Genomic DNA, 27,010 nt, shown 5'->3' on the forward strand with positions numbered 1-27,010 from the left:
AAAATCGCAACGCTCGCTTTGACTCGGAGTAAAAAAAAGAAATCAAAGGGGGTGGGGAACAGGTCCCAAATCTACCCAACACACAATAACTAGAAGCAGTCGAAACGGACAAGAGTGGAGTTGAAAACAAATCGTCTTTGCATTGTTTGGGTCGTCAACGTCATCATTGAAATCGTAAATCATCGTAGTCGAGCTGTTCATTATCAAATGTATCCTCCAGGAAAGTCGTAGTCAACATGGCTTGGTGCATAGCCTCTGCTTTGAGAATCAGACTGGCTTGGAGCCCGTGGCCGATAAGGTAGAGTTCTGTGGTCCAAGCGACTGCGAGAATCCTCAAGCTGAGAATACATCAAGCTGGCCTTGTCGCTGGCTAGCCGTGAGCCACTTGGGCGGGTCGAGAATGTGATCTCACCGCCGTCTTCGCACTCTATCTCTGCGCCTGGTACACGAACACGCGCGCCCCCAGAGACCTTTATGGTGAAGTCGTCACTGTTGAAGGAAGTCCGAGTGATTCCCGTTGCATTGCTACGCTTGAACTCGCTGTCGTCACGGCTGCCGCTACTGCGAGTGGAGCGGCTGCTAGCAGCTGCACCTCGCTTCCCGGCTTTCCGCAGCATTTCAGCAGTCAGCGGCATCTGCGGAGCACCACCGATGGCTTCCTGATACTTTAAGGCATCAGTATATTTCTTGTCATCAAGACTTACTCCACCAGAAGGCAGGGCGGATCCATACAGGGACGATCGCCGAACTCGACTCGTAGCCGGCACGAGGTCATAGTCATGGTTATCGTAGGCAATAGAGGCACGCCGCAGGCGACGTGCTACTGCCTGTCGTTGATCAAACGAGGCATTGGGTGAGTTATCATGGAAAAGGCCATCATCGCCCAGAAAGTCGTCATCATCTGAGCCCGCTTGATCGGCGAATCCTACGGATCTTCGGTGAGCTGGTGGAGGTCTGGACTGGCTTTGGCGCGAGGGAGGACGGTGTGACAGAGGCGGTGGACGGTATGGTGTCGAAGGCGGCAATGCAGACTGTGGACGAATAGGGATATGCTCGGGCGGTGGCATTCTCCTACGGTCATCTTCTGCTCGTCTCGGCGGCCGGCGAGTTGGCCGAGACACGAGAGGTGGCTCCCCTGTAAATTCCTCCGGATCATGGTAGTCAAGGCTTGGCGGAGGACGAGGAGGCGGAGCTGGGCTTGGTCTGTGATATCCCATGGCAGAAGAAGGGCGAGTATCAAACCGGGAACGAAGGTGACCGTGAGGATTTGCGGCCATAGCTCTTCCATCAAAATATCCGGCAGGAGGCCCAACCGGAGATGGCAGAGGCGGCCCGGCGAAGCCACCTGGTGAAGCTCCGGGTCCATGTCCATGCCAAGTAGGCGGGGGAGGGTACGACCCTACGGGAATCGGTGCTGCGAGTGGAGGGGGGTACCACGCCATACTCATAGGAGCTGGTCGCATAGGCTGACCGGCATAATAGCTCGCAGGTCGTGTCTGTGCTCTTGGGCGATTGGCCGTGGTAGCAGGTTGCTGTATGCCATAATTTGCAGGATTATCAACATGACCTCTCTTATACATCTGCTGAATCACTGGTTGTGTGGCAGACGACTTGAGCGAGCTTGGGCGTTGTTTCCTGAGGGGCCGAGCGTCTTGCTCCTCCGCCTTCGCCTTGGCTGCCTTTGCTTGGGCGGCGGCGGCGGCGGCTCGTCTGTGCTCCTCCTCGTCCTCCTCGTCCTCCTCATCCCTCAGCCGGTGTTCTCTTCTCCTGCGGCCTCGATCACGAATCCTCGGTTCCAGATCACCGTACTCTCTGTCGGCGGTCCGTCTGGTCAGAGGCTTTCCCCTTTTGTCTGACAAGGCGCCAGATTCGTCGAAGCTGACGCTAGCAGATGATGATCTCGAATTAACTAGTCGTTTGTCGGAGCGCGATTTGCTTGAATTGGGCTGTATCTTGATCGGGCTCATATACGCCTCTGACACGGCATATTTGCGAGTGCCTTCGATGCCATTGATGGAGCTTCCAGAGTCTTCTTCCGCGTCCTCGACGTGCGCTATACGGGAGTGACTCCTTGAGCTCGAAGACATGATGGGCTCGGAGGAAGTATGGGTGCGTCTATGTATTCCCCGGACGAGGCGTGTCGACGTCAAGACAGCCTGTCGACATGTACGGGAAGGATGCCGCGCAGGGGCGGGAGGGGGAAGTTGGACTGTATTCTGCTCAGAATATTGCGGTCGGCTTTTTTGGCGGTGGGTGTTGGAACGGTGGGACTGGGCAGTTTTTCCTCACGGGCTCTAGGCTCTTTATGGTCCTGTCTGGCTGCCCTCTTGAGTCGGGAGCGAGGGAGGTCCCGTGTGTGGGGGAGGGGATGAATGAGCAAGCAGAAAACTGATTGTGACTTTATCTGTGCCGACGTTGGATACGACCCGCAAGGTGCCAGTGCCAAAAAGCGACAGCGAACAAGGGCAAAAAAATTAGGCGCAACAGCGCCCAATGTCGAGTCGGGACCCTAGTCGTCAGCTATCAGTAGCGAGCACCACTAGCACCCATAGGCTTGCTGGATGGCCGGGCAAAGAAAACGTCGATGAGTTTTTGTCGATGAGAAGTGAAGGATGTGAGCATGTAAAGGACGGAGACGACAGCAGACGGCGCGGAGCGATGACTGTCGTGTCGTTTCTATGTCAGCAAGTCGGGAAAATAGGGCCAGCCATGCAATGACACAGAGTGAACAAGGACGGACGTTGGCGGCAGCTGTGACTTTTTATTAGGCCTTCAGTTGGTTCCTGTCCTTGGGCAGTCCAATGGAGTGCCTTCCTGTCCCAACACAACACCACACGTATTCCCAAGGCCGATATGGAACGCCCGCTCGTCAAGAGGGTGAACTGCCAGGGCACCGACTGGATCAGAAAGGTGCTGCGACGGCTGGTGCGCATTCGAGTCGTGACAGACTGTCCCAAGCATGGAGGGTGGAAGCTGGACAGGCAAATCTGGTTGAGAGAGGGGGTGTGTGCTTAGGGACACTCGAGCACTCCACCTTTTGCCGGTGGCACTGTGAATCAGAGGACGGGTACGGAGTAGAGGGAGTGCATTTGATGCTCAATGTTGCCAGCTCACTGTCATGGCGCGCATAAACATCTCCGTCTTGCAATCTGGAAGTGGCGCTGGTAGTGATACGTCTAGGCTGACATCCTTTTTGTTTGATGCAGCCCAGGCATGAGGCATCATTCTCGGCCAAGAGGGCAGTCCGTCTTGCGGTTCCGTTGGAAACAAAGCCATGTCCTTTATCTGATTCACATGTTAGCCATCGTCCCGGGGGACAAGATAACCTTGCTCCTTGTGTCAAGTGTCCAAGAACGACAAAGATGGGGGAGCAAACCAGTTGAGGACGGCGAGGGCGTCAGGGGTGTGGTCCAAGTAAACTGCCAACACAGACGAAATGGCATGGCAGCCCGCGAGGCTTGCAAGTCGACCAACTGCAATCGAGGATATTGTCCGGCGACTAGGATGATGCCTTTTCTCGCAGAGATTAGGCATTGGATGCCTTGCTTGCGGTCCTGGTATTGTAGACGTACTTCTTCAACCGCGCACATGTCCTCTCGTAGCAAGAGACCCAGGTGATTTCCATGTCACTGCATTGGTCCTTCCACATCTGATGGATCTGGTAAAATGGCAGGTGCGGCCTGCCGAGATGTCGGGCCCGCGGTCCAAAACTCCAAGCCATCTTCCCAAATCTCAATTGCACTCCATCTGAGTTGTCGCCATCGCATATGAAATAGGCCCCCGGGAGATGGGCCCTTAACAAGACGTGCGGTTTCATCCCGCCGAGACTACCTTACTAGTAGTACTAGCATCAGCTTGCTCCGTACAGGGACTAGTCTCTCCAGAGACAACGTTACGAGTTGCATTAGCAGAGCCTCCAATCTTGGTCAGTTAGGACACCCGCTCCATGGCTTTTCATGCCATTGAGACTAATCTGCCTATTTCCAGACACGCAGTCCGTCATCTGATTCGTTCAAACTCCCAAGCAGGAAGGCCTAACTGTGGATCTGGCGACGCAACGCTTCCCTCGATGCCGCTCCGCTCTGCCTCTCAGAGCCGCTTTTCAACAAAATTTGCTGGGAAATTTTTGAGCCTTTGTTCTCTGCGACCAGTGTACTCAACAAATACGTCCGCTACCATGCGTAATTTTTCCCTCAGCAAGGCTGTCAAACGAAGTGCCGAACTACAAAACGTGCAGGTCATGGCAGCCAGATGAGTACAGATGCTGCAAGGCTCATGCTAGTCGTGGACCGGGGGTCGCATTACACAAGAGTCAGCGGGGATATCTCCCTCATTGGCACAGAAGCCACACAGTTTTCCGGGGTTTGCTTTGTTCCTTCATCATCGGTCTGCATCTCCTCTCACATTGTATTTGATGTTTTTCCGACTGCCGAGCGGCCTTGCTCGATACACATAACACACCAGTCAAGCAGGAGCCCAGATAAACTATGTATATTCCTAGGCACTAGGTCGGCAGCTAAAACCAGTGTTGCTACAATGGCCTTTTCCTACCCATTTCCCAAGGTTGAGCTTTTCCCTTTGCCTTGCCAGCGTTTGCTTTTGGGTGTAGCTGGCTCTTTTTCTGCCTAACTGAATCCCCACTGCTGCCCAGGTGGCGGATTGGGTATCACTTTAATTGCAGCTTCTTGGAGCAATTTTGCCTCGCCGTTCTAGGACGAAAATCTTGAAAGCTCAGGCTATGAATTCTCTGGCGGTTTACATATACATTCTATATCTGCAAGCAGCCGGGTCAAAGGGCGGAGGTCATCACTTCCTGGACTTTGATTGGAAACTGTCACGCAGGCAAACAAGAAAAAAGCCGACAATACCTGAACTATTACCATGATCAGTCGATGCCCAATCGTGGACTACTTGGCCATGCAAGCCCCCTCCATGCTTCATTAACATCATAGGGCCGTGGTCAAACCCCCGTACCTTTCCGAGTCAGAGCTGTCTGACTATTGTCCAAGATAGGACTGGGCCTCCCATGACGGACAGTCCATCGTTTTGATGGCCAGTTAGAGCCACCATTCTTGCTTGCATTGCTTCTTGGTGCATTCGTATTGTACACGGGTACTGTATACTACCACACCAAAGGTAATAAAGTCTGCTTTTGCGTCGTGGAAGTAGTTCGTAATTATTCCACCACCCCGCCCACAAACCTCCGACGCCGTCGAGTACTATGGCTCAACTCTAAAAAGTAATTCTGCAGACACCTCAGCTGATCTACAGTGGTATTTTACCCTCCGGGAGCGAAATAACCGAGGCCGCATTGAACCCGTTCTTAATATCGTTAGTTTTTCTTGTCAATTCGGCCATTACCCAATCTGCTTGGCTACTTGGAAGGACTACGAGATGTTCACTCCTGTGCAGGTATTCGGCAGGGCATGGGAAGGATAGGGTCACTCCAGAGGTATCGCAGGTGCTGTATGCTCAATCTTTAGCAAATAAAGCGACAAAACTTTTGGTCTCTTACCAAGCACAACAGAGCACAGAATATTACAAGGTATTCATGACATTAGACACTGCTGCCAGCCGAAGGAGCGGTATATCAAACTCAGTCCGCCTCTGGCAACGTCACCTAGGAGATTTTCTAACATAATGGAAATATAGTCAGCCGACGATTCTATGGGTATTGTCTGCCGTATACTCCTCGTTGAGTTTTGCATACGCATTAACACTGCATGCAATCAGATCACGACCAAGGCTTGAACTTGTCACAGCCACCCGTACTGCTGGAATGAAGTGCTACTGTGGCCCTGGAAAGCATTTATTTCGGCAGAATCAAACAATTTAACACATGTAGCCCCAGTAATGACCATTCATTTTGGCAAAGAGCTTGACTGAAACTTGACGGCTCCGAATAGCTCAACGGCAAGTATTTATCATGCCTTGCCTCCCCTACAACGAGGAATTTACGACGAGCCATCGCCACCAGCCTCATCCCGGCACTCTTTCATTACCATGAATTGACCGCAGGGCTGCCAGTCTAGTGTTGCACAGGAGGGCGGACTGCCAACATCCTGTCGTGCTGTCCGTCGTCCTAGCCCTGCAGGATTGTCAAATTCGGTCAATTCAGGGTCGTTAATTGGATGAATGCCATTCATTCGTTTTCCTTGCCAGCTTGTGGGTTTTATAGATGGGCAATGCTGCGTCAATTTCTTGTGTTGCCCAGCACGAAGACGGACGTGGCAGCTCCTAATCATCCGTCTCACACATTACCAATTACCAACCCGATATCCAGCGCCATGTGGGCAAGGGAACGGGTTGAACTAGTAACTAGTTATTGCGCGAGAGGGGTAAAAGCCGTGATTGGGAATGTAAATGAGTCCCTGCACCAAGAAATTAGGACATGGCGAGTATCCAAGTCTTTATTATATCAGGACCCTTCCCCAGGTGCCTCGATGCTTATTTGTACATATATCTTTCAGGCGGGACGCCTTTCACAAGCTCTTTCGCTTCCTCGTTTCGGCAAACCATATTGCTGCCTCAATGGCAGTCAAACAATTTTCCATACGGCACTTCAGAGCCCGATCAAGACGCGGCAAGCCGATGGCCACACAGGCATGAATTGCAACACAGTAAGCTACGGATCGGTGCCCAAACGCGGTTGCTCAGCAGCATGTCATATCCTGCTGTATAGGCCACAAAGAAGAAGGACGGAAAATGAGTCTATTAACGCAAGTCTCGGCAAGTGGCTATCTCACAATGGTCTAGTTTTACGTTGATATGTGCCAGCACCTGGCCACCCGGACTCGAGGACAAGATATCCTACTTGCCACGCTTTAAACATCCGAGGGCTGCCATCCGGCGCACGTACACCGCTCCTTTGACAATTTGCTTCTGTTGTCGACGCGCGTCTGCATCTCGAACGAACGTGCATGGGCACAATGCAGTGGGGTTGAGTGGAGGGTGTGCGGGATCGCGGTCAACACGACGGTGCTAATGCAAACACAGTAGGCTACCACCACGAGAAGCAAAGGCGTTTATTGGTCGAGGCTGACACGATGTTTATGCGTATCCAAGGCATCTAGGACTTTTGGTCGCCATGGTCTCCGCAACGGGCGACGTTGATGTGTCGTTGCTGTGCAAGTTTGTAATGCTCTCAAACGCCATCTCGACTTGTGCTGTTCATGTCCGAAAGAATAGAACACTAACTCGTGCCTTCGGTAGGTCTGTTCAATATAACCGCCCAAGGCCAAAGAGATAAATACATGTCGTGCAGGGCATCAGTCCGAACAGCCGCTCTGACGAATGGATGAACTGATCGCGGGGAAGGCAGGAGTTCCAAAGGAGCTGCTCGCTGGAACCAAAGGGTCTTTGTATGGCTAGATTTAGACTCGAATCTGCAAGTCGCTCACAATGGGTCGATGATCCGAGAATCGAATCTGGTCGTCAAAGCTGTTTGCAAGCACGCCAAACGTCTCCACATGAGCAGTGCGAGGCTCCTGGATAAACAAGAAGTCAATACGCTGGGGGTGTTCGTTTGGTTCTCCGAAGCTCGTATACGTGAGATGGTTTCCGTAATGCCTGCGCTCGGGGACAAGATCAGAAATGTCTGACATGCCGGAGCCAGGTGCCGTCATCATCCGGTATGCTTCATCGTCGGTCTCGCTGTTGAAATCGCCACCGATGAGAACGACGGATGGCGGCACGCCTTTGCCGCGACTCCATTCGTTGGCAAACTTGATGAGAAGCTTGGCGCTATTCTTGCGAGCCTCGACGCCAATATGATCAAAGTGGGTGCTCATGACGACAACCTTTGTACCGTTGGCCCTGTGGGAGAACAGTCCAATGGTGACGATTCTGTTGAGGGCCGCGTCCCAGCCCCGGGAAGGCTTCTCGGGGGTCTTGCTGAGCCATCGCGTCTCGCTGACCTCGCAGGCCCAGGCATCGGACCGGTAGAAGACGGGCGAGAACTCCCCGTCCGCCTCCCCCTCTCCCCGCCCACGACCAATATGCGCCCAGGGCTCGCCGAGTTCGGCCTGGATGTCGTTGAGCTGCGAAGACAGGCTCTCCTGGAGACAGACGAACGGGCTCTCGTGGCCGGCAGTGATGAAGCGCATCTGGGAGCACACCTTGGGACAGCGCACGTTCCAGGGCTGCTCAGCCAACGAGCGCTCATCCTCGTTGGCGGCATACCGAATATTGAAGCTGACGAGCCGCACGGGCATGGTCGCATGCTTGGTCCGGATGTCCATCTTGAGCGACGACCCGGGAGAGACGGCCTGCTGGTTTTGCGGGCGAAGGTGTTGCTGATGTTGTTGGTGTTGGGAGTTGTGAGATTCAGCCATGTCGTCCTTGGCCTCGTGGTGCGACGTAGATGATCCAGAGGGGCCGAAATGTGGGCGACGATGTAATAATGCGTGGTTGCCGGAGAAAAAGTGGCTACTGCACCAGGACAAGAGCAGGCAAGCAAGGAAGCACGACACGATGCTGAGTTGGAACTGGCTAGATGAGCGAGCTTCGCGGCGTCGTGCGGCCAAGCCAGTTGTCCACATAGACCGGAGCGAGGAGCCGCAGCACCAGGCTTATGAGGGGTCGACGTACAATTGCGGTACCGGGTACATGTGTACGCCGTAGGGCGGTTTGACTCAGGTTGACGGTTCAGTGTTCGTTTTTGGACGTGTCTGGGCTGCAATGGCCTCCCACCCTACCGTCATCACATGGGAAACATGCGAAAGGTGGTTCCGGCGATGGCAAAGTCGGCCGCGCAAGTTGAAGAAGGCGCCGGGCTCCGTATTTAATAACTGGACGGGTCGGGTCTGATGGGCTATCCGTTTCATCCCGAGAAGACTCTCCACAACCGGTTCTCGTGTTACGCATTTGTCTCGTTGAATGTTTGGACAGGCCAAGAGCGGCAGTTGAGAATTGCAGTCCTTGGGCCCAGGTAGGGCGGAATCATTATTTTTTCCAGAACTCCCGACACAAATCGTTGGTGGGCGCTGCCCTCGACATGCGGATGGGACGCGGCCGAGGTCAGCTTGGGCAACAATTCTTGGCGATGAAGGGCGGCGCCATCCGTACCGACCAGCCATTCTATCGGCTGGCGGACTAGTGGTGGGAGGTCCCGATCAGCCATGACGGCATATGATGGGGATCCAACCAGACATGATGGAGTTGTCGCATCCAAGAAAACATTCAGCGTGAGCGGCTGCCGAGGGCCATGTTGGAGCAAACCTACATTCGCAAACTTGAACAAGCAAACAGTGGCAAAGATGGGAAACAGCCGTCGATTTACATGGGCGTCGTGTTTTAAAACATGCCAATATCCATCCTCTCGGCATGTCCTCAACACCAATGCTCCTCGGTATCATGGGCCCGAAAGAAGGAACAACCAAACATGGCATCCGTCCCGCCGGCCACAGATGCGCATCGGGTTAATATACCGGGGATATGGTTCCCTCTTGTACGTACATACATTTCGGGCGTATCCGCCTATTTCGACTCTTGTTCTTCTGTCTCGCGGCAAGCGCACAAGTTCACTCACTGGTTTGGTAACGGCGTCGCACAAGTGGTATCAAGCCAAGCACCATCATTTCCTATTAGCAAGCATGCTGATGAGAGAAATACGCACCACTGTACGCGTGCGCGTTCTTTTTTTCCCTTTCTTTATTTTATCAAAAGAAACACGTCTTGCGCAGACGAAAAAAAAAGCGTCGTCATTAGTAGTACTACATGGCCCCGTTCAGGAATGCATGACAGGCTCTCAGCCTCCCGAGGACACGCAACGCACGACACCACCCCTGCTGAACAGACTGCCCTCACGCGTGCCCCGAGACAAGTTCATGCACTGGCCCTTTTCGCTCGTCGCCAGCGTTGCCCCCATTGTGACGGCATGATCCGTCACCTACGGGGGTTGTGACGAGTGACGAGTGCCAAGGCGTCGGGGTTGTATTTGCCGGCGGGAGGGAGGTGTGGGGGAATCTGCTGCCATGGTTCTCCAGGCTTCGTTGATGGCCGATTTTGCGCTGAAGCCTGCACAGAGAGTCTGGTGTGTGTCGAGCGCTGGCTGACTGCGCGCTTGCCTCGCCTTGGTCCGTCCTAGAGCAGACTCGAGACAGTCACGGGTCTTGGGGATCGAAATCCCAAGGCCCAAGTATACCCGCTAGCATTCACTATAAATAGGCGCATTAAGCTACACGAATATATAGCAATCACATGTACAGGCCACTACTGGCCTAGGTATCATGGCTTAAAAAACCAGAGGCTCTTATTCTACGTCCCACAAACATAGTGCGTGCATACTTACAGCGTATATCAGGGGAGAAAGGGAGTTAATTGATTATTATACTATAGTTTACAACGCCAACGCCCCAGATACGCACTTAAACCCATATACAAAACTTCGGTAACAAGTGGCACTCCACCGGCCCTGAGTCATCACGGGCCGTCAAAAATTGTCTGATAAGCCATCTCGTATCGCTGGCAACATTGAAGTGCAGGCCAACAGCTACCAGCATCAGGCGGTGCCTAACAGGCTACAAAGCGCAATCAGCAACCTTGTTAGTCCCGGGCCTATTTGTAGAAGCGGCCATTTTGGGGGCACTTGTTGCTAGTTTCCCTTTGCCCAACGTGTTTGTTTTGCATATCAACTTACACCAGACTCTTGAGGGAAGTACACGCAGGCCGTCGACAATTACCATTTTGGATTTGCCCTCGACCCTTCCCTCCTCCTAGTATATGACGCGGCCGGTGTTTCTAGTTATCAATCGTAGGAAGTTGGGACGAGCATGTACATGTGCTTAGAAAGCCATGTGCGCCAAGAGGAATTATCGAGAGGCAGGACGCCGGACGCCTTCAACGAGGCATTCAACGCGCCTTTTGTACATGGAATAAAAGAATACAATAGTCTTATGGCTTCCGGCCAAGACACAGGGAGCTGCGGTGTCTGATAATCTGATATTCCGTCCTTGGCTTGCATACGTGAACCCGGCAGCGTGGCCGACAAGTGCCGCCATTCAAGGATCCCGATTCAGCATACGCGTTCCCGATCCCGCATGCCTGCCATGCGGAAAGACGAAGCACAATGGGATTTGAAAAGCTCCGGCATGACCTCTTGTCGTATTTGGCGGGTGCGGACCTGCTGCGCATGTCCCGGCTGCAAGGGCAGCGGCTCTTGGTCATGCAGGTTGGAAAACTGGCCACGGGGTGGCAGTCAGATGGCCGGGCCAATGGGGCGTTTTGGCGGTTTGTGGCATCAATACGGAGTGCCACGGATGGCCTGGACGGGCGGCCTTTTCTAATCGCTTGTCTTCATCGTCAACTAGCGCCGGCCCGTGAATGCTTGCCAAGCGCTGCTATAATAGTCTGGCTCCGAGGGGGTTATAACTTATGTCCAGTTGACGCTGCCTCCACACTCTGGCATGGGTCCCGCCTGGTCGTGGTGGCGGGCGGGCACACCCACTCCGTTCCCGCTGCGGACGCCGCATCTTGATTGATCCCTGCGAAGCTGATGTCAACTGGCTGGTCCCTTTCCAAGTACGTCTGGACAGGACTCCGTACTTCATCCATCATCGCGCACCAGACAGCTCGGCTGCCTGTTCTGTTCACAGTCTTCAGCCTCGCAGCCTGCATCGTCCGGACCTGCATCCCGCTCAGCACAGGACTAGGACTGCCTCTGCTCTTGTCCTCGTCGCCGCCCACGCAAAGCGTCACCGTGACTCCACCACCAGATGGCTGCCCTTGGCCCATTGCTACCCAGCTATCTCCCATGATGCTCTCACCCATCCGAGGTGGAATGCAGTCACGGCCACCACACATACTACTACATGCCGCCATCCGTAGTGGCCTCCGTAGCCTCGTCTCCGTCCCGTGAAGAACAGGTCCAACCATCCTGTTTTTCCCTTTCGCTGCTTCACGTGCGCCGACTGATTCACCCACACTCTCTCCCCCCGAGTCCTGACCACCCCGGCTTCCGCCTCACAAGGCCATCCGTGTCCACAGTCTCGTCGAGATGTGACTGAGCTAGTAGAACTACTATCGCCTAGCCACCGAATGGTGTGTGTGAGAGTCCTACGCAAGCCGCCAATCCCGGTTGAAAGGAGGGGGCGGCGCTCATGTCTTTCTTTCCATCCTGCCTCTTTCCAGTCTCTTCTTGTCTGCCTGCGCCCCGGTGAGGCTGGCAAGGCATCTCGAGTGTGTATATATGTCTTCGTTCTCCCCGTTGACTCGTATCTAGCCATGTTATTCTTCCCTTCAGGCTTCTTTATACAAGGCAGCTTCCTCAGTTCGGATCCATTCCGCCCTGCTGAGAATCACTGTTGCCGGTTCGGCCGGCCAGACTCTCCCAGTCGATTTAGTTCTTCCAGTCGCTTCTTTCGCTTCCTTTTCACTCTTCATTCTGTCAAGCAATAGGACCTCTGCCGGGGTTTCCATCAAAGTATTCCAAAGAGCAGGAAAAAAAAAATTCACCATGTCCTCTTCAGACATTTGGTCTCGCCGAGACTCTTGGCCACCTACACAGGTGCGCCTTGCCTGCTCGCCACCAAAACAGAGCGAGCCTCGTCCTCTTCTTGAAGACATCGACGAGAACCCGCTCACCTACTTCCTCACACCCGCGGACAACGACGACGACATGGACGACTATGGCGCCGACGACATGCTCTTCGACGCCGGCATCGAGGACTCCAACAATCCACCCGAGTTTGTTCGTTCCGTGAGCCCTTCGACACTCGACGGGCTCTCCAAGCTCCGGGCCAAAAGCGCCTCGCCAGACTTTGATTCCGACGGCGTGACTACAGACGACGAGGCCGACGAGGAGGACTACATCCGTTTCTCGCCTCCCAGCTCCTCGTTCCTGACGCCGTTCAGAGGCCTGTCCGTTGAAAACTTCAAACTTCGCTCCAAGAGCCCGCCGTTCGGGCGGCCCAACGGCTTCTTACCCCCCGCGGCTTCTTTCCCGGCTCCGTCATCGCCGCCGCGTGGCAGGCCTCGTCAGGCGCTTACCCGGAGCTACTCGGCTGGAAGTAGGCTGCCTCCCCGGGCACGACGGCTCTGGCGTGAACCCAGCCCGGATGTGTGGTCCATTGAGGAAGAAACTGCCGAGGACCTCATCATGGATCGGCCGTCAACTACGACGCCCGCTCTCGCACAGAATAATCAGCTTGTACAGGGGGAGGCTGCAAAGCCCAAGAAGAAGGTTCGCTTTCTGCTCCCCCCTAGGGAGCAAATTGCTTGATTCATTTACACAAAGCTTTCTTTTTGTCATTTGCTGCATAGATCATGATGGCGCTGGTGGACGTTTTTATTCGCTCTGATTTCCGCTTATTATTATTGCATTAGTGGCGCTCATCGTTCTGACTTTAGGGTCATCATGTTTGCATTTGGTGATGGGCATGGAAGGAGACGACAGGTAATTCTGGTCTAGTAGCTAGCAGCAGCTTGCATAAGTAGGCGGTGTCCTCGGCGTTTCCTGGAGGCTCTGGTCTTTTCTTTGGTGGCTCTTTGTGCTTTCTCGCATGGTCTGGCACCTGCTTCATGTTTTAGTTGTTCTTCTTCTCCCCCCTTGCCCCATGATAGCTAGGCAACAGAAATCGTATCAAGTTCCACCCGTCCGGTCCTCTACTCCAAGTGACCTTGCCATCCGTTTAAGCGTGAGCACTGAGGAGCCATTCCATCGGATCCAACGGCGTGGGCGGCGTTTTAACCGGTTAACTAACTTCCTACCTAGGTAGGTAGCTTGTGTAGCATGGAAAGCATATGCCCATCCCTTCCTTAGGTCGGCTATCTGAGAGACGAGTGCGTGGCCGGTCTCCCTCCCATCTGACCGGGCATCAGCATTTAGACATGCGTTGTAGTAATAGTCCGGTATGTGGAAATATGGCGTTGAAGATGATCTATTAATCGCTATGCACAATATTTGTGGGGCGGGCTATCTCTGGTGTGAGTGGCACCAGGTCTTCTCCCGTACATGTACAGTACACAAGGTGGTGGCTGTTGTGGGTTCGTCATGGCGGTTCCCTCACAAGAAGCCGTGACAACCATGGGGAGCGACATGGGAAAGTGCGTGAGTGGCATCCAACAATCTGGACGGCAATCTTGTTTACGCCAGAGCGCGGACGGTCCGGATCGTCCAACAATCAAGGCCAAAGTTAATGGCAGCGGCGCCGCGCTGCGGGAGAACTAGCCTCATGTGATGAACAATAATATTGGAGCCAGCTCGTATATGCCAAAAGAGGCGCTCCATTCAAGGGATGTGGAAGTTCAGCTCAGCCCGTCCTGAATGCATTCAAACTGCAATGTAGCAAAACAGGTCAAAAATCATGTTGACAGGGCTGAAAACCAAAACGCAAAGCACTCACCATCCAAGTGATTGCTCACCTGCGCCGAACCAATAGCCGTGACAATTTTCCGTCGATTCTGCAATACGCGTCTATTCGTGGTGTCTCTCAACACATGAGAATGTGGTTTGCCCGCCCTTGACGGCTCCGGGAGCAGGCATGAGATCAAGCCTCACCAAACTCGACACCTCATTCGGCGAACTAATGAGTGCGCCATCTCCGTGGGCCGAACCACGACTGTGGGTTATCAACATGGACGAAGCCTCGGGGGAGACATGGAGGTCGGTGGATGACACCTTGTGACCATTTTGGTGCTACACCATTAGACTCTGAGGTGGTGCTCTTCGTAGACGACGCATGTGCGGCGGCAGCCCATAATGTGAGACAGGATGCACTCAATGGCTGACTCTTACCCCGATCGAATGTCTTTCAGAGCTCGGGGTACGGAGTATTCGCTTATAGCTCCTGGAATTGACTGCTCTTGGCCACTGTCTCGTCCACGGGGTGGGCTTCAGTAAATACTGAGGAGCCAATTTATCTCGAGTGCCCAAAGGCACCAAATTTGGGTGGCAAGCATCATCAACTTCCAATCAAGGCGCTGTCTCCTACAACGTTGGCAGCAGAAGATTCTTGGTCATAGCAAGAGTGGTCTCCTTTGTCAAGCGAGCTAGGTCAAGTTCCATTGAGTTCCAACAATTGCGACGATATTGCGAAATGGCTTCGCGGCTAAGAGCTGCTCCCAGATTTCGTTCTAATGCTTCATATTCCATCCAAGACTGCTTGCTTTGTATGCCACCGGCAGCATGGTAGTTAGTACTTGGCTGTTTTGTTTATGTTTTGACTGCGGGATATCGCATGACGCTGATACTTTGAATCTTAGACGTATGGCGTGCCGGCCCAACTGGGTCGCCCTCTGTTAATTCTTGACATGCGATATCCCTGTGAAGCTGTGCTGTGCCATCCGGCTGGGAATGGGATGGCGCCAAACTCTACCACGAGCCACTAGCAAACCTCAATGAAGCCTCAGTTATTATGCAAAAGCGAAAGGCTCCGAGCAGGGATTGTGCTCCTGTGCGCTTGCACCCGGGACAGGGTTTTAAAAGGCAGGGCTTATTCCATGTACATATGTACATACATATGTATGTACATTTGTTGTACAATGTACTGTATGTGTGTAGTAGTATTGCATTGACTCTGATGGGAGCACGATGTCGAAGTCATTTGGAGCTGGCCAATCCCACGGATATGATAGGCTGGAGCTGTTTCAGGCAGCGTTGAACGCTTCTTTTGTTGACCTTGTCATCGAAGCCCAGAAGCCGATGCTTGTTATGTACTCTGTACAGGCGTATTTTGTATTGTGAATGGGCTGGTCCCACCACAGCTGCAAGCTATCTCAGATGGAAGTGCTGCCGGAGGTCAAGGTAGGCGGCGTGGTAGTTTGGTCGGGTCGTCGACGAGGAGCGGCGGATCCTACTGAGGAGTCTGGTCAGCGTAGTCCATATGCAGTCGGCTGAGGATCGTATTGTTTACATGCGGCAGCGCACGCATTGGAAGCTGGCCACACATGGATAAACATAGGCATGAGGTCTCAGAGACATGGGTACAGTCCGTCTGACTTTACCTTTGGCTGGTCCTTGGTGAAATCCACCGGCGCTAGCTAGCGGACCCCAGTGGTTACTGCGGCATCCAGATCCAACGCAGACCAAGGCAGAGGCAGATGGGGGTCGCAGCTCAAGTGCAAGGCCATGTTGCCAACTTCTCCAGTTTACTCTTTGTGTCAGTAATACTCCGGGTGCACTTCTTTGTTTTGACAGTCGGTTGAGGAGACCTGTCACACAAGCTGATCTATTTTTCGTTTTTGCGGTGCTGATCAGCAGCATATTGTCCTTTGCGAAAGCAGAGAGAAACAGATCTTGCTTAAATTCTGGCTCGAGCATCTTGGAAACTGGTCGGCGTGGTGTTTTGCGCGGCAAGACCAGCAAGCTGCTCCTGCCCCAGTTGTGACGTCGCCCAGCCACTCTCCGTTGTACCCGAAGCCAGAGCCCGCGATAAACAAGTGAGCGAGCGACTACGAACGGCAATTCGATCGCAAGCTTCGTGGGCAATCGCACGGCTGATATGCTGACGCGGCAGTACAATTGAATTTTTTTTTCCCTCTTTTGCCATCGGCCTTTTGCAGCAGGCATGGTGCTCGTTACAGGTATGTTTCCTGAGCTCGATGCGCCTCCTGTTTTGTTGTTGCAGCTTTGCTCCAGTTTGGGCTTCACCGACGCATAAAGTCGCGACCCAAAGTCTGGCAACACGAGATGCAGCCTATTGCGCACGCAGGCCCAACCAAGGCAGTCGCCTTCTGATTGACTGCAAACCTGCGCTGACGAAGCTCGACTAGATTAAACCATCATGCCACCATCTACACCTCCCGACGACGACGATGTGTCGCAGGTTCCCACCACTCCTTCCAAGGCCAGCAGGCCGAACACCAATGCAACTGCAGAAACTCCGACGATTGATGAATCGAGCCCAGAAGCGAGAACTGACTCTACTCCTCCGGCTGTCGTAATAAAAACCCGGCCCAGGGCGAACTCCAAAAAAGAACCCACATTGTTGACAGATTTCCTACGTGGTAAACAATCTCCAGCTCGCCTAGCAGCAGATCGTAAACGACGAGAGAGTTTCGAAGCCGTCAAGGCTGAACTACGTCAGGGTATGAGACAAAGCTCCGTACAGAGACTTCAGCAACCTGGCGGCGTAAGAGAGAGGGTTCAAAAATGGCAAAAGGCCAATGATGCATCCCTCGCCGAGGGAGACCCAGACGATGCAGCAACAGAGCCTACAGATGTTGCATTCAAGGGGGAAGACGAGGAAAGCGTGACCGAATCTGATAGGATACGAATCAAGTTCAGGCAGAAAAAGAGAAGCGCATCAAAACCAAAGCCGACGCCAGCATTCTTAGACGGTCAAACGCCTACTTCGAGCACCGACCAGACCGAGACTGACGATATACAACCTACTTCCCCCCCGAAGAAGAGGGTTGTCAGTGATGAACACTGGAGGAAGCCAAAAACCCGCAGAAGCCCTCCCAGGCGGAGGGCTTCTCCCTCAACCAAGAAGCCGTCGCCGAGCCCCAGCGGGCTCCCAAAAGATTTTGTTCAGCGGTCTGGAGGAAACCCATTGGTATCAAACAAGATAAAAGAATGGGCTGCCAAAATAGATGTTCCTGATTCGCCACCACCGCCAAGAAGCCACAGGTCGTCCAAATCAAGGGATAGGAACGCTCGATCTGAGGGAGCCAGGAGCGAGGCCGGAGATTCCGCCAGTGACATTACGGCAAGATGGGTTCATATCCACAAATCGAGAAATGATGACGGCATTCGCATCAAACCCATGAGACCAAAAAAGTTGGATGATGATGGAGCCCGTATCAAGTCTCCAAATGCGGCTACTACTGTTCATGACGACGGCATCAGAATACGACCAATAAGCGAGACATTTCGATCCAGCGCTACTCGCGGAGGAGTCAAAACTATATCGCGGTCAAGAAGCAAGACAACGTCTGGTTCCGGTCGCCCAAGTTCGCCATCAGGCCGAACCGACGTCACACAAGACCAATCTGATCGCTCGCAGCAAACTGGGAGTCAGCATCCCCACGATGAAATCGGTAAATACGAAGCCACTGAGGGCCGTGGTTCTGTGATCGACACACCTACCAAGAGCAGGGGTTCGCGGCGACAAAAGCCAAAAACGCAATACTCTGAACTATCCAAGACCACAGACGAAGTTTCATATTTGAGCGAAGAGCAATCCAATCTCAGCAGCGCTTACAATACAGCATCAGATCTGGCTTCGAGTCTTGCCAACAAATCTATTGCAGATCTCCCGGGAGATATTCCCTTCGGGCATTCAGCTTTCAGTGAGCTCGACTTGACGATTGAAGGCCAGCCCAAGAGTCGTCCCAAGCGACCCAAAGTCGACCGGACCACCAGCCTCAAATCCATGCCAAAAGTTTTCAAGAAAGTTGTTGAAGAGGGCAAGAAGATCATACATGAGATGAACGAACCTCCAAAGCAGGTCGTTCCAAATAAGCCACCGAGCATCGAAAAATGGCTTAACAATACTGTTGACCCATTTGTGGATGCAAGACCAGGAGCAGACTCAAAGTCCCAGTCGCCTGCAGCAAAAGAAGAGCATGCCGAAGAAGACCAAGCCGTTAAGCCGCGCCGGCGCGGATCGCATGGAACCAGGACATCCCAACAATCAACTTCGAGCAGTCACAACAAAGCCGATAAAGATATCCAGAAGGAGATGGCAGTTGAAGACGACCATCAAAGTCCGGTTTCCGAGACGACAAAAGCATCTATAACGCCTCAGTCATTAGGATTGAAGAGGAGTCGAGCAATTAGGAGCAATTCTTCTCCAATAAAGACAGAAAGTAACCGGCGTCAGCTGTTTGGTGCTCTCAGAGAAGCATTCCAGGGAGAATCCAGCCCTCACTCAGTCCAACCAAGGAGCTATCAAAGCACCGAACGGAAATTTTCACTTACCGAAGATGTCCCTCAACCTCTGCAAATACGAAAATCCATGCCGCCAGAGGGCGCCGACGCCTCATCGAAAACGCTGGCTGCACCAAGGTTTCCCCCTCCTACTAGTGGGGATCACGAACTATCGACAATTCTGTCAGAGGATAGTTCCAGCGCCATTGACTCTGATTTGACATCAGATGTCACTCAGTCAACTCTGACACAATCAACCATTCTTACAAAGGACAGCGGTGCATCCAAGTCCGATGAGAATCCCACAACGGGACTAAAGAGAAGACTGACAAAACACTCTGATTTGGTATCTGTGCTGTCGCTACCAGATGACTCCAGCATCCCAAACGCCGCCAAGAGCAATCGCTGCAGACCCAGCCTGCGTAAGAGAAGAAATGCGTCGGGCGAGGTCACCCCACAGGAGTTGCTGCGAGAATTCATTGATGACGAAAACTTGTACCTCCGCGAGCTCAAGACATTAGTTGACGGCGTAGTGCCTGTACTACTCTCGCACGTGGTCAATGGCACCAATGCTACGGAGCTCTTTGGCCCTTCAGCCTCTGGAAAGGTGCCAGACAGCATTTCCAAATCTGTTGTCAACATGGGGGTGGCGTTGGAGAAGCTGAAAAGTGCACATAAGAAAGCCCCCACGACCGATATTCGCAAAATGGCCAACTGGGCAAATGGTGTTGTGCCCATGTACAATAGCTATCTCAACGCCTGGCGACTCGGCTTCGATGATGTGGTCGTCAATTTAGCCCCAGCAGCGGACGGTATGGATGATGCAGATTCGTTATTAGATGCTTTGCCGAGAAATGAAAACGGGGATATTGTCAATAGCGATGGAGAGCGCGTGGCAGTAGCGCACCTCCTGAAAAGGCCCTTGATTCGGGTAAAGCAAATCGCCAAGCTCATGAGATGCGTTGATTCTATTGTCGCATCCAACGACACTCATGAACTTCTCCGAGATTTTGAGAACCTGCAAGACAAGGCTCGTCGGCGATACAGAGAGGAGACTGCGAGAATTGTGGATGAAGAAGCCGCCAACACGGATACCTCAAGATGTCGAGACCTAGGAACGCTAGATGGCTGCCACGCAGTACTGGTTGACCCCAGCCGCCAGGTCAGCGCCAAGGACATCTTTTCTCTCAGCTTGTGTCACTCCAATGGCCAAAGACTGGACTGCCAGGTAGAGCTTATACACAGAGACAACCAAAAAAATATCACGGACAGAGGGGACGTCTTGATACGAGAGACGGGAGGGAGCCGTAAATCCTATCTTCTCTTTCCTCCCATTAGTATGTCAATGATTTCTGCGAGGACAGGGGACAGTCATTTTGACATTATTGTGATGGTCCGCGGCACAACTAAGGAAGTGACGTGGCGTGAGGTCTTTACCCTCACAGCTGACAATGAAGACCAAATTCTCGATTGGCTCGATATCCTTCCCTTACATCCCGTACCACCTCTGGAGTTCGGCCCGCAGGCACCTCGCGAGGCCGAAGAAAAGCCTCAAAGCCAGCCGAGAACACCAACACGACAGCGAGAGCCCTTGGTTGGGACCGCTACTGAGGCATCGCCAGAAAAATCCCCTCGATCCCCAATTGCCAAAGACGTCTCTGTCTCTACGCCTACAAGCACGAGCAAGACGACTACTCCGTCGCGGTACCATGCTCGCACTCCGACAGCGGGACAGACTCCTCCTTCCTCCGTCACCCAATCGCCACAGCGACATCCGGAAGATTTGGATAAGACACCAACGAAGGATGATTATCATGCAAGGGCAAACCCTGAAAGCCGAGGTCGTCCCTTGAAGGAGAGCATGCGACCAGACCCTACGTTGTTTCAACCCAGGAGACAAGCTCAGGCCCCGAACTCGACACCGTATAGACAAGATGGAGCCCCTCCACCACCCGTCCATAGAACTCTCAGCACGAGCCTGAAGACCGAAGGGGGGGATATTAGCAAGTCAGCCCCAGCCATACCGCCCCCAGCAGCAGATCACCATGGTAGCGATCGACTTAAGCGTCGCGGGTCATCGCCACTGAAGCATGAGTATTTGCCATCAGACCAGTCGTCAACCTCGGAGGCATACTCGACAGAAGAGTCCGAGGTAGAGTCATCTGATGACGAGATCGAGAGCCTCGACATCCCCGAAACCGAACTAGGTGTCAGCATCAAAGAGGAAGGCCGTCGCCGTCCGCAGCCAAGCAGTACTCTCATACTGGAGTCCGAGTGCAGCCTAACACCATCTAATTCAGCTTCCCAAGGCGGCTTGCGCGAGAGCAGTGTTGCTCCAGACGAACAAATTGCACGGTACATGGCTCGCATTTCCCGATGGTCCGATAAGGGAATGTGGAAAGATATCGTGGCCGACCCGTGCTCTGTTGTTGTTACGAACGGTCTGATTGAAGCATATAATTGTCGTACGGCATCCGAGAACGGCAACACTGACCCTCCTCTTCTCGCTCTAGACCTGACTCCCGTGGTTCTCATTAGACAGAGCACCGCTGTTGACTTGGAAATTCGCTCATCTGTTCAATCTCATTCCAAGCTCTATCAGTCGCACAACGGTGGGAATTTCCGATTCCGTTGTTTTGCTGCACCTGATTGTTACAACTTATACATGTCGGTACATCAAGCTCGACTCCACAATCAAAAATTCATTCAGCTTGAGAATGAAGCCAGATTCAAGAGCTTTGGGGAGAGGCAGTCGCCTGAAAATGACGGTGAAACGAGCAGCCGACGACGTAGCTGGTTTGGTAGGAAGAACAGTTATCGAAGCTCGATCCGCGCTCCCTCGCAGTCTCACGATGGAGCTAGCACAACGCCTTCGTCTACGCCATCGGCGTCTAGTTTCCTCAAACGCCTGACAGTGAAGGGCAACATGTCATTCAATATCGCCAAGTCGTCAGTCGACAGACAAAGCCGAGCCGGAAGCGGAGTGCATAGCCTTTACACATCGGGATCATCATCGGCCAGCGGTACTCCTCCCCGCTCGCCCTCTGTCAGCCTGGCACAAAGCAGCCATCATCCAATGCATCTGGGTACGGACAACATCCGGATCCGACTTCATCTGCTGGTGACCTCGACCAAATGGGAGGACTATGGAAATTGCAGTCTGCAGATAAGGCGACCACCGCCCGGCTGGCGCCAGGCGCTGAGGGCAGATCACGGCCTCGAAAAGCGCATCACGGTAACCACTTTGCCAAAGAAAGATAGTGAAGAAGCCAAGATTGCGCTAGATGCCGTCTTGGGTAGCGGTTGCTTTTCAGCCATGGGGAGCCGAGGTATTGTATGCGGCGTGTGGGAAGAGGTGAAGAATGGGGACGGCGTTGTAGGAATGGTTCCGGAAACCGGTGCAACGGGCGGAAACATCAAGAAGTGGTGTTTCCAGTTCTCAAATGCTGCCGAGGCTAACGGTGTGCTTACTCTTGTACACCAGGAAGTCTTGCGGGCGTAACGCGGCGTTTGTGATTTCCTTTGTTCATGTTTGACTACTGAGTCTTGTTGTTGTTGGACCATGGCTGCATTATTTTGATATCCCTGTCGCGACTGATTGAATAATTAGATGCTGGTAATACAATGGTGGGAAGAGGATCATGTACCTTGTGGTGTTTGTGTGGTTTTTTTTTGGCGTTGCAAGCGAAGCGGTCTTGTTTTATGAATTTGTTCTTTTGTTTACTATGTACTCAAGGACACGTGTATAGACAAGAGGGCTGTGTTGATCTGGAGTTGGTGCGAACTAGAATGGGAAGGGAGTGGGAATGGGCAGCGTTTTGCTGAAGGTGCTCGAGCAATATACTTTTCTGAACAATTTATGATGCGGGCCTGAAAAAACATGATTTGGTTTACCGTGGTACCGGGTAGCGCTCATGTTAAGCATGTTTGGCCGTATTCCCGCGTCGGGGAAGCCTAGACTAGCAATATGTACTAGATTTGACCACGTAAGAAAGCTTTACTATTGTCTGAATGTCTTCTTGAAGCACTCGTGGACTAGAAGATTTGCAATACAGACCGCGAAGACTGCCCTTGTTGAAGGATCGTTTGGCCCTCTGCACATATTGCAGCTCTAATGCGGGCGTGTGCCAAAAGGCACTCTTGGTCGTATTATTCTGGCTCAAAAGCAAAATTTCAACCCTGGAATGTTTTTAATTCCTTGGATGGAATGAACCTCGATCCTGTACGCCTGTTCTGTTGGACCAACCAGGATTCTGTCCTGCATAGTACTGAATAAGGCAGCAGTTCTTCAACAACATGAGTTAGTCTTCATGGCGCAGTTGGTTTAGCGCGTTGGTCTCATAATCCCTTGTTTATGATCAGATGAAATATCTGGGCCATCCAAAGGTCGCGAGTTCGAGTCTCGCTGAGGACAATCTTTTTTTTGACTTTTGCTATTACTACTACTAAAGTTAAGCTAGCGTCTTGGTCAATTGCTTATTTTTTTTGTTTATTCCTCAATTCGGTCTAGTGCATTGGATGCTTCTCCCGCATTTGCGGGGATCACAAGACGGAAGGCTGAGCTTATAGTAGATACCAGCAGCATTCCAAGGGGCATGTGAGCCCAATGGGCTTCTTATTCCACCGAGCTTGTCTCGTCTCTCAGCTGGCACGCAGAAGGCTCCTTTCTTCGAGTAGCGGTCTTTCTGATCTCGCCGTCGCCGACCACGGTTCTATGAGAGCTCATTGCAGTGTGAATGCGATGCGCAACCAATGATGGCCAGGATAGACTATCGCGGAGTGCCTTGTGAACAATCGTGTCCGGTTCGTTTAAATGTCCGCCGTAGCCTGCATTAAAGTTAGCCTGACCGCTGGGCTCATACGACGGGTTTTGTGCTCCGATGAAAATGCTTTGATGTGACAGGAATGATGGGCATGATTGACCCGTCCTGCACGAGACCTGCGGACTGTTCCAGCAGTGGGAGGGCTAATAATAGTACATAAAAGCTTGCCGAGGACGATAGAGACGAGTAAAAGCTCCGATGCAACTCATATTGTTGACATAAAGAACTCCTCTTACCAGAATTGTCCTGCATGTCTGGCCTTTTTGCTGCCCCCATCTGTTAGCTCCTTGAGAAGCAAACGTTCGTATCGCTAGTGTTAGCCAGGAATGAGAGGATATCTGGGACAATAAAGGCGTACTGATAAGAAGACTCGGTAGCTTGATGAAACACTCTCTGTTTTGGTGTTGTGTAAGCCTGAGAGCCTCATGCATGACACAACGTTGTCTGAACTAGTTGCAGTTGATATCCGGCCTGTGCTGTGAAACTCGCAAGATCAAGTCATGGAATATGTAGCGTACAAAAAGATTGATAAATTCATAGCTGCTCAAGTAGTCTGGGTGAGCTGCGCCAATACCTCCGCCATGACCAGACGCAAGACTCTGTGGAGTGCACTCCAAAGTATCAACATGCACTTCCCTTTTTGAAATATACCTATGAATCACGTTTGCCGTGTCTCTATCGTTTTTATGAAGCAAGTTTGGCGGCAAGCTGCTCTGGAGGATTCTCTGGTGGGTTTCGTAACTATACCTGGAAGAAAACATCTGATTGCTGTTCGGCTCGCGAATCAACATCCATTGAAATCATTCATTTCCTAGAGATAATATGTGGGATGAGAGAGATGAAGCCTTGGACGCAGCAAAGCGTCCAAGGCACAGAACGTGGCTACGGGTAAGTGAAGTTAAGACGATTTTTTGGTCATGCTTACCGAGCACAATGTCCGTTAATTTGAGAAGAAGAGATATGTGTAAGCCATGTGTGATAAAACAGATGTATGGGAAATTTCTTGCATGAAACAAGTATGGTTATTTCAGATAGCTCGCAAAAGTGTGCGATGGAGGATGGAGAAGCTAGAAAGGCGCTTGAGGCGATGTCTAGCTTTGATGTAGAGTATAATACGTGACCCTGGGCTCCAAAATCAAGGATATTGGAAGTATTGCACTTCATTATAGACTAGGCAAGCTGAAACTAATACGTCTACACGATATATGAGATCTTTCTCCTATTAATACTACAATGTATAAGTATGAGTAAGACGCGCAGAGCTCCGGGCAATTCTACCAAGTCCATCAATCAATTCAACACATTTATTTGGCATACGAAATTACCCTACGTTTGGTTTGAACGCTTGACCAACTTTTACCCATATACTCCATATCTTCTGCTGCTTCCAACAGTACCAAATCACAAGGACACTCTACTTACACCCTACGACCCAAAGACGATATATACTTCCCCCTCTCCACATTTGCATACAAGTACGGCTTTGAGCCCAGCGGAAAGGTCCCGTCGGCCGTCCAAAGATCAATAAGGTACTGCATCGGCTCCAGCTCTTCGGGCCGCAGCATGTCAAGCGTAGTCGCCGTAAGAATGAAGTGGCTGAAGCAGCTATTTAGCTGCTTCTCCAGGTTGAAGTGGTAGAATGAATCGACGAAATGGTTCCAGTATAAGTGAGCGTACACGCGAAAGATTTGGCGAAAGATGAGCTGCGCGGTGCTGGAAAAGTGTTTTGGGAATCCACTTCGGCTACCCGGCCACTCTTCGACGGGATCTTGGTGGAAGAGGTGTGATGCCGTCGGGGCAGAGTATTCCTGGTGAAGGGCAAAAGAAACACCGTCCGGGTCGGTAGGAAACATGGAGCTATCGTCAATTTTCCCCGAGATCCATCGTTGCATGAGGGTCATGTATTCGTTGGCGGGGAGATCCACGGGCTCGTGGTTCTTGTTGAGCCAGGTATATGACCGGTTCCTGGACCGTGTTTTAGCCAAGGGAAAAGCGCGGTGTGATATGGGGGTCTTGGGAGGAACGGATTCTTACGTTCCGGCTGACATCTGGGGACAGCTTGACTTGTTGCAAATAGCTTTGCCGTTGTCCTCTTTCTCGTGGACGACTCGAACGAAATTCCACAGAATGCGGTAATGCTCAACCACTTGCCTTTGTTAGTTCGCCCATTCATGCCCATGTCCTGCCGTAAATTGCAGTATAACTAATGTACCTTGATGTGCTATCCACTCTCCATGTTCGACGGTCTTTGGCCGCGCACTCAGTGTCATCAAGTTCCCCTTAACAATATGCTTGGAGTACGCAGGATTCAGCCACAATGGCAATGGTCGAGGCCAGTCGATGGTCGGCGGCGTGATGCGCATCGACTCACTCAGTGACGGAGACTGCGGGAGTGAGACCCTCGGCGCCGAATTCGATGGCCTGAGTCCGCCGAGGATGGGTTCATCGCTAGGGATGATGGGGTTCGCATGCTCTATTCTTGGTGCAGCTCGCATGCGAGCGTTGCTGTCTTGTATTAGTCACCGACGGTAGTTTGTACGGAAGCCCAGGGGGAGACTAAGCAAAACTACTTACAGTCCCGAAAACAGATTCGACATGATGTGTCCCCTTTACCCTCGATTACTAAAACATGATGTCGAAGAAGACTGACAGAACTGAGGGAAAAGAGGGAGCCGTCAGGGAAGACGGGCAGCAAAAGCAAGTTCCGCCCGTGCGGCATGTTGACTGAAGGTTGGGCCGTCTGCCTGCCATGTGCCATGGTCGCATCGAGGGGCAGAGTAGCACAGAAACCAATGGCAATTTGTACAACTAGGCGGATGCTGGTAATCAGTGAGGGTGTGCTACCTCATTATGTGCCAAGGAAATCAAAACATGGTGTTACAATGCCGGCCGATGGACGGTAAAACGGTGGTTGGGCGAGATGGCGTTGCTTGACAGAGTACGGAGCATATCCACGGGATTTTTGTCCGTAGTCAAACTGTTAAGCTCTAGGAAAACCCGAGACGAAGATGTACACAGCATTATAAGTGATTCCGTGATACGTACGCAGTTATGGAGTACTCTGAGCGCAGTATTGTACGCGAAGTGTTGCGGCCAGTTCCTGTCGTCAGTCCATGGCCTCTACGGAGTACACTGGCCTCGAGGCGTATCGTGGAGCCGCTCCGCTCACCCCGTCAATTTCGAGTTGGTTCAACCAGTTGACCAGGCCCCTGCATTCAATCCGATGGCGGTTGGCGAATGAAATTGAAATTGAGATGAACTCGGCATGACATGAACGTTCCTCTGGTGTTGATTCACTTGAGGGCCCAGATGAGACTAGCGCCTTTTCGGCGACGAATTCGCCACGTGCTGCGCCACAAGATTGCTCCATACTTGA

General features: G+C 52.3%; 5 protein-coding genes and 1 non-coding gene across 6 annotated transcripts; 3 read left to right on the forward strand and 3 right to left on the reverse strand.

Annotated features, from left to right (window-relative positions):
- Positions 1–203: 203 nt before the first annotated feature.
- G6M90_00g084860 (uncharacterized protein) lies at positions 204–2,087 on the reverse strand (the record flags this gene model as incomplete). Its single annotated transcript, XM_014685560.1, has 1 exon — positions 204–2,087. The coding sequence occupies one exon, from the start codon at positions 2,085–2,087 to the stop codon at positions 204–206; it is 1,884 nt and encodes a 627-aa protein (XP_014541046.1).
- A 5,286-nt stretch (positions 2,088–7,373) lies between these two features.
- On the reverse strand, positions 7,374–8,333 carry G6M90_00g084870 (uncharacterized protein; the record flags this gene model as incomplete). The annotated part of the gene is made up of 1 exon (XM_014685561.1): positions 7,374–8,333. One exon carries the CDS (start codon positions 8,331–8,333, stop codon positions 7,374–7,376), a length of 960 nt encoding a protein of 319 aa, XP_014541047.1.
- A 4,121-nt stretch (positions 8,334–12,454) lies between these two features.
- Positions 12,455–13,219, forward strand: G6M90_00g084880 (uncharacterized protein; the record flags this gene model as incomplete). The annotated part of the gene is made up of 1 exon (XM_014685562.1): positions 12,455–13,219. The coding sequence occupies one exon, from the start codon at positions 12,455–12,457 to the stop codon at positions 13,217–13,219; it is 765 nt and encodes a 254-aa protein (XP_014541048.1).
- Positions 13,220–16,721: 3,502 nt separating this feature from the next.
- G6M90_00g084890 (uncharacterized protein) lies at positions 16,722–22,313 on the forward strand (the record flags this gene model as incomplete). The annotated part of the gene is made up of 1 exon (XM_014685563.1): positions 16,722–22,313. The coding sequence occupies one exon, from the start codon at positions 16,722–16,724 to the stop codon at positions 22,311–22,313; it is 5,592 nt and encodes a 1,863-aa protein (XP_014541049.1).
- An 802-nt stretch (positions 22,314–23,115) lies between these two features.
- G6M90_tRNA00000094 lies at positions 23,116–23,225 on the forward strand. The gene has a single exon. It is a non-coding gene; the product is annotated as a tRNA-Met (tRNA).
- Positions 23,226–25,052: 1,827 nt separating this feature from the next.
- MOB2_0 (CBK1 kinase activator protein MOB2) lies at positions 25,053–26,231 on the reverse strand (the record flags this gene model as incomplete). Its single annotated transcript, XM_014685564.1, has 4 exons — positions 25,053–25,599; positions 25,669–25,780; positions 25,847–26,139; positions 26,209–26,231. The coding sequence occupies 4 exons, from the start codon at positions 26,229–26,231 to the stop codon at positions 25,053–25,055; spliced, it is 975 nt and encodes a 324-aa protein (XP_014541050.1).
- Positions 26,232–27,010: the final 779 nt, after the last annotated feature.

The sequence above is a fragment of the Metarhizium brunneum genome, chromosome 5, assembly GCF_013426205.1.
Source record: "Metarhizium brunneum chromosome 5, complete sequence".
Classification (NCBI taxonomy): Eukaryota; Fungi; Ascomycota; class Sordariomycetes; order Hypocreales; family Clavicipitaceae; genus Metarhizium; species Metarhizium brunneum.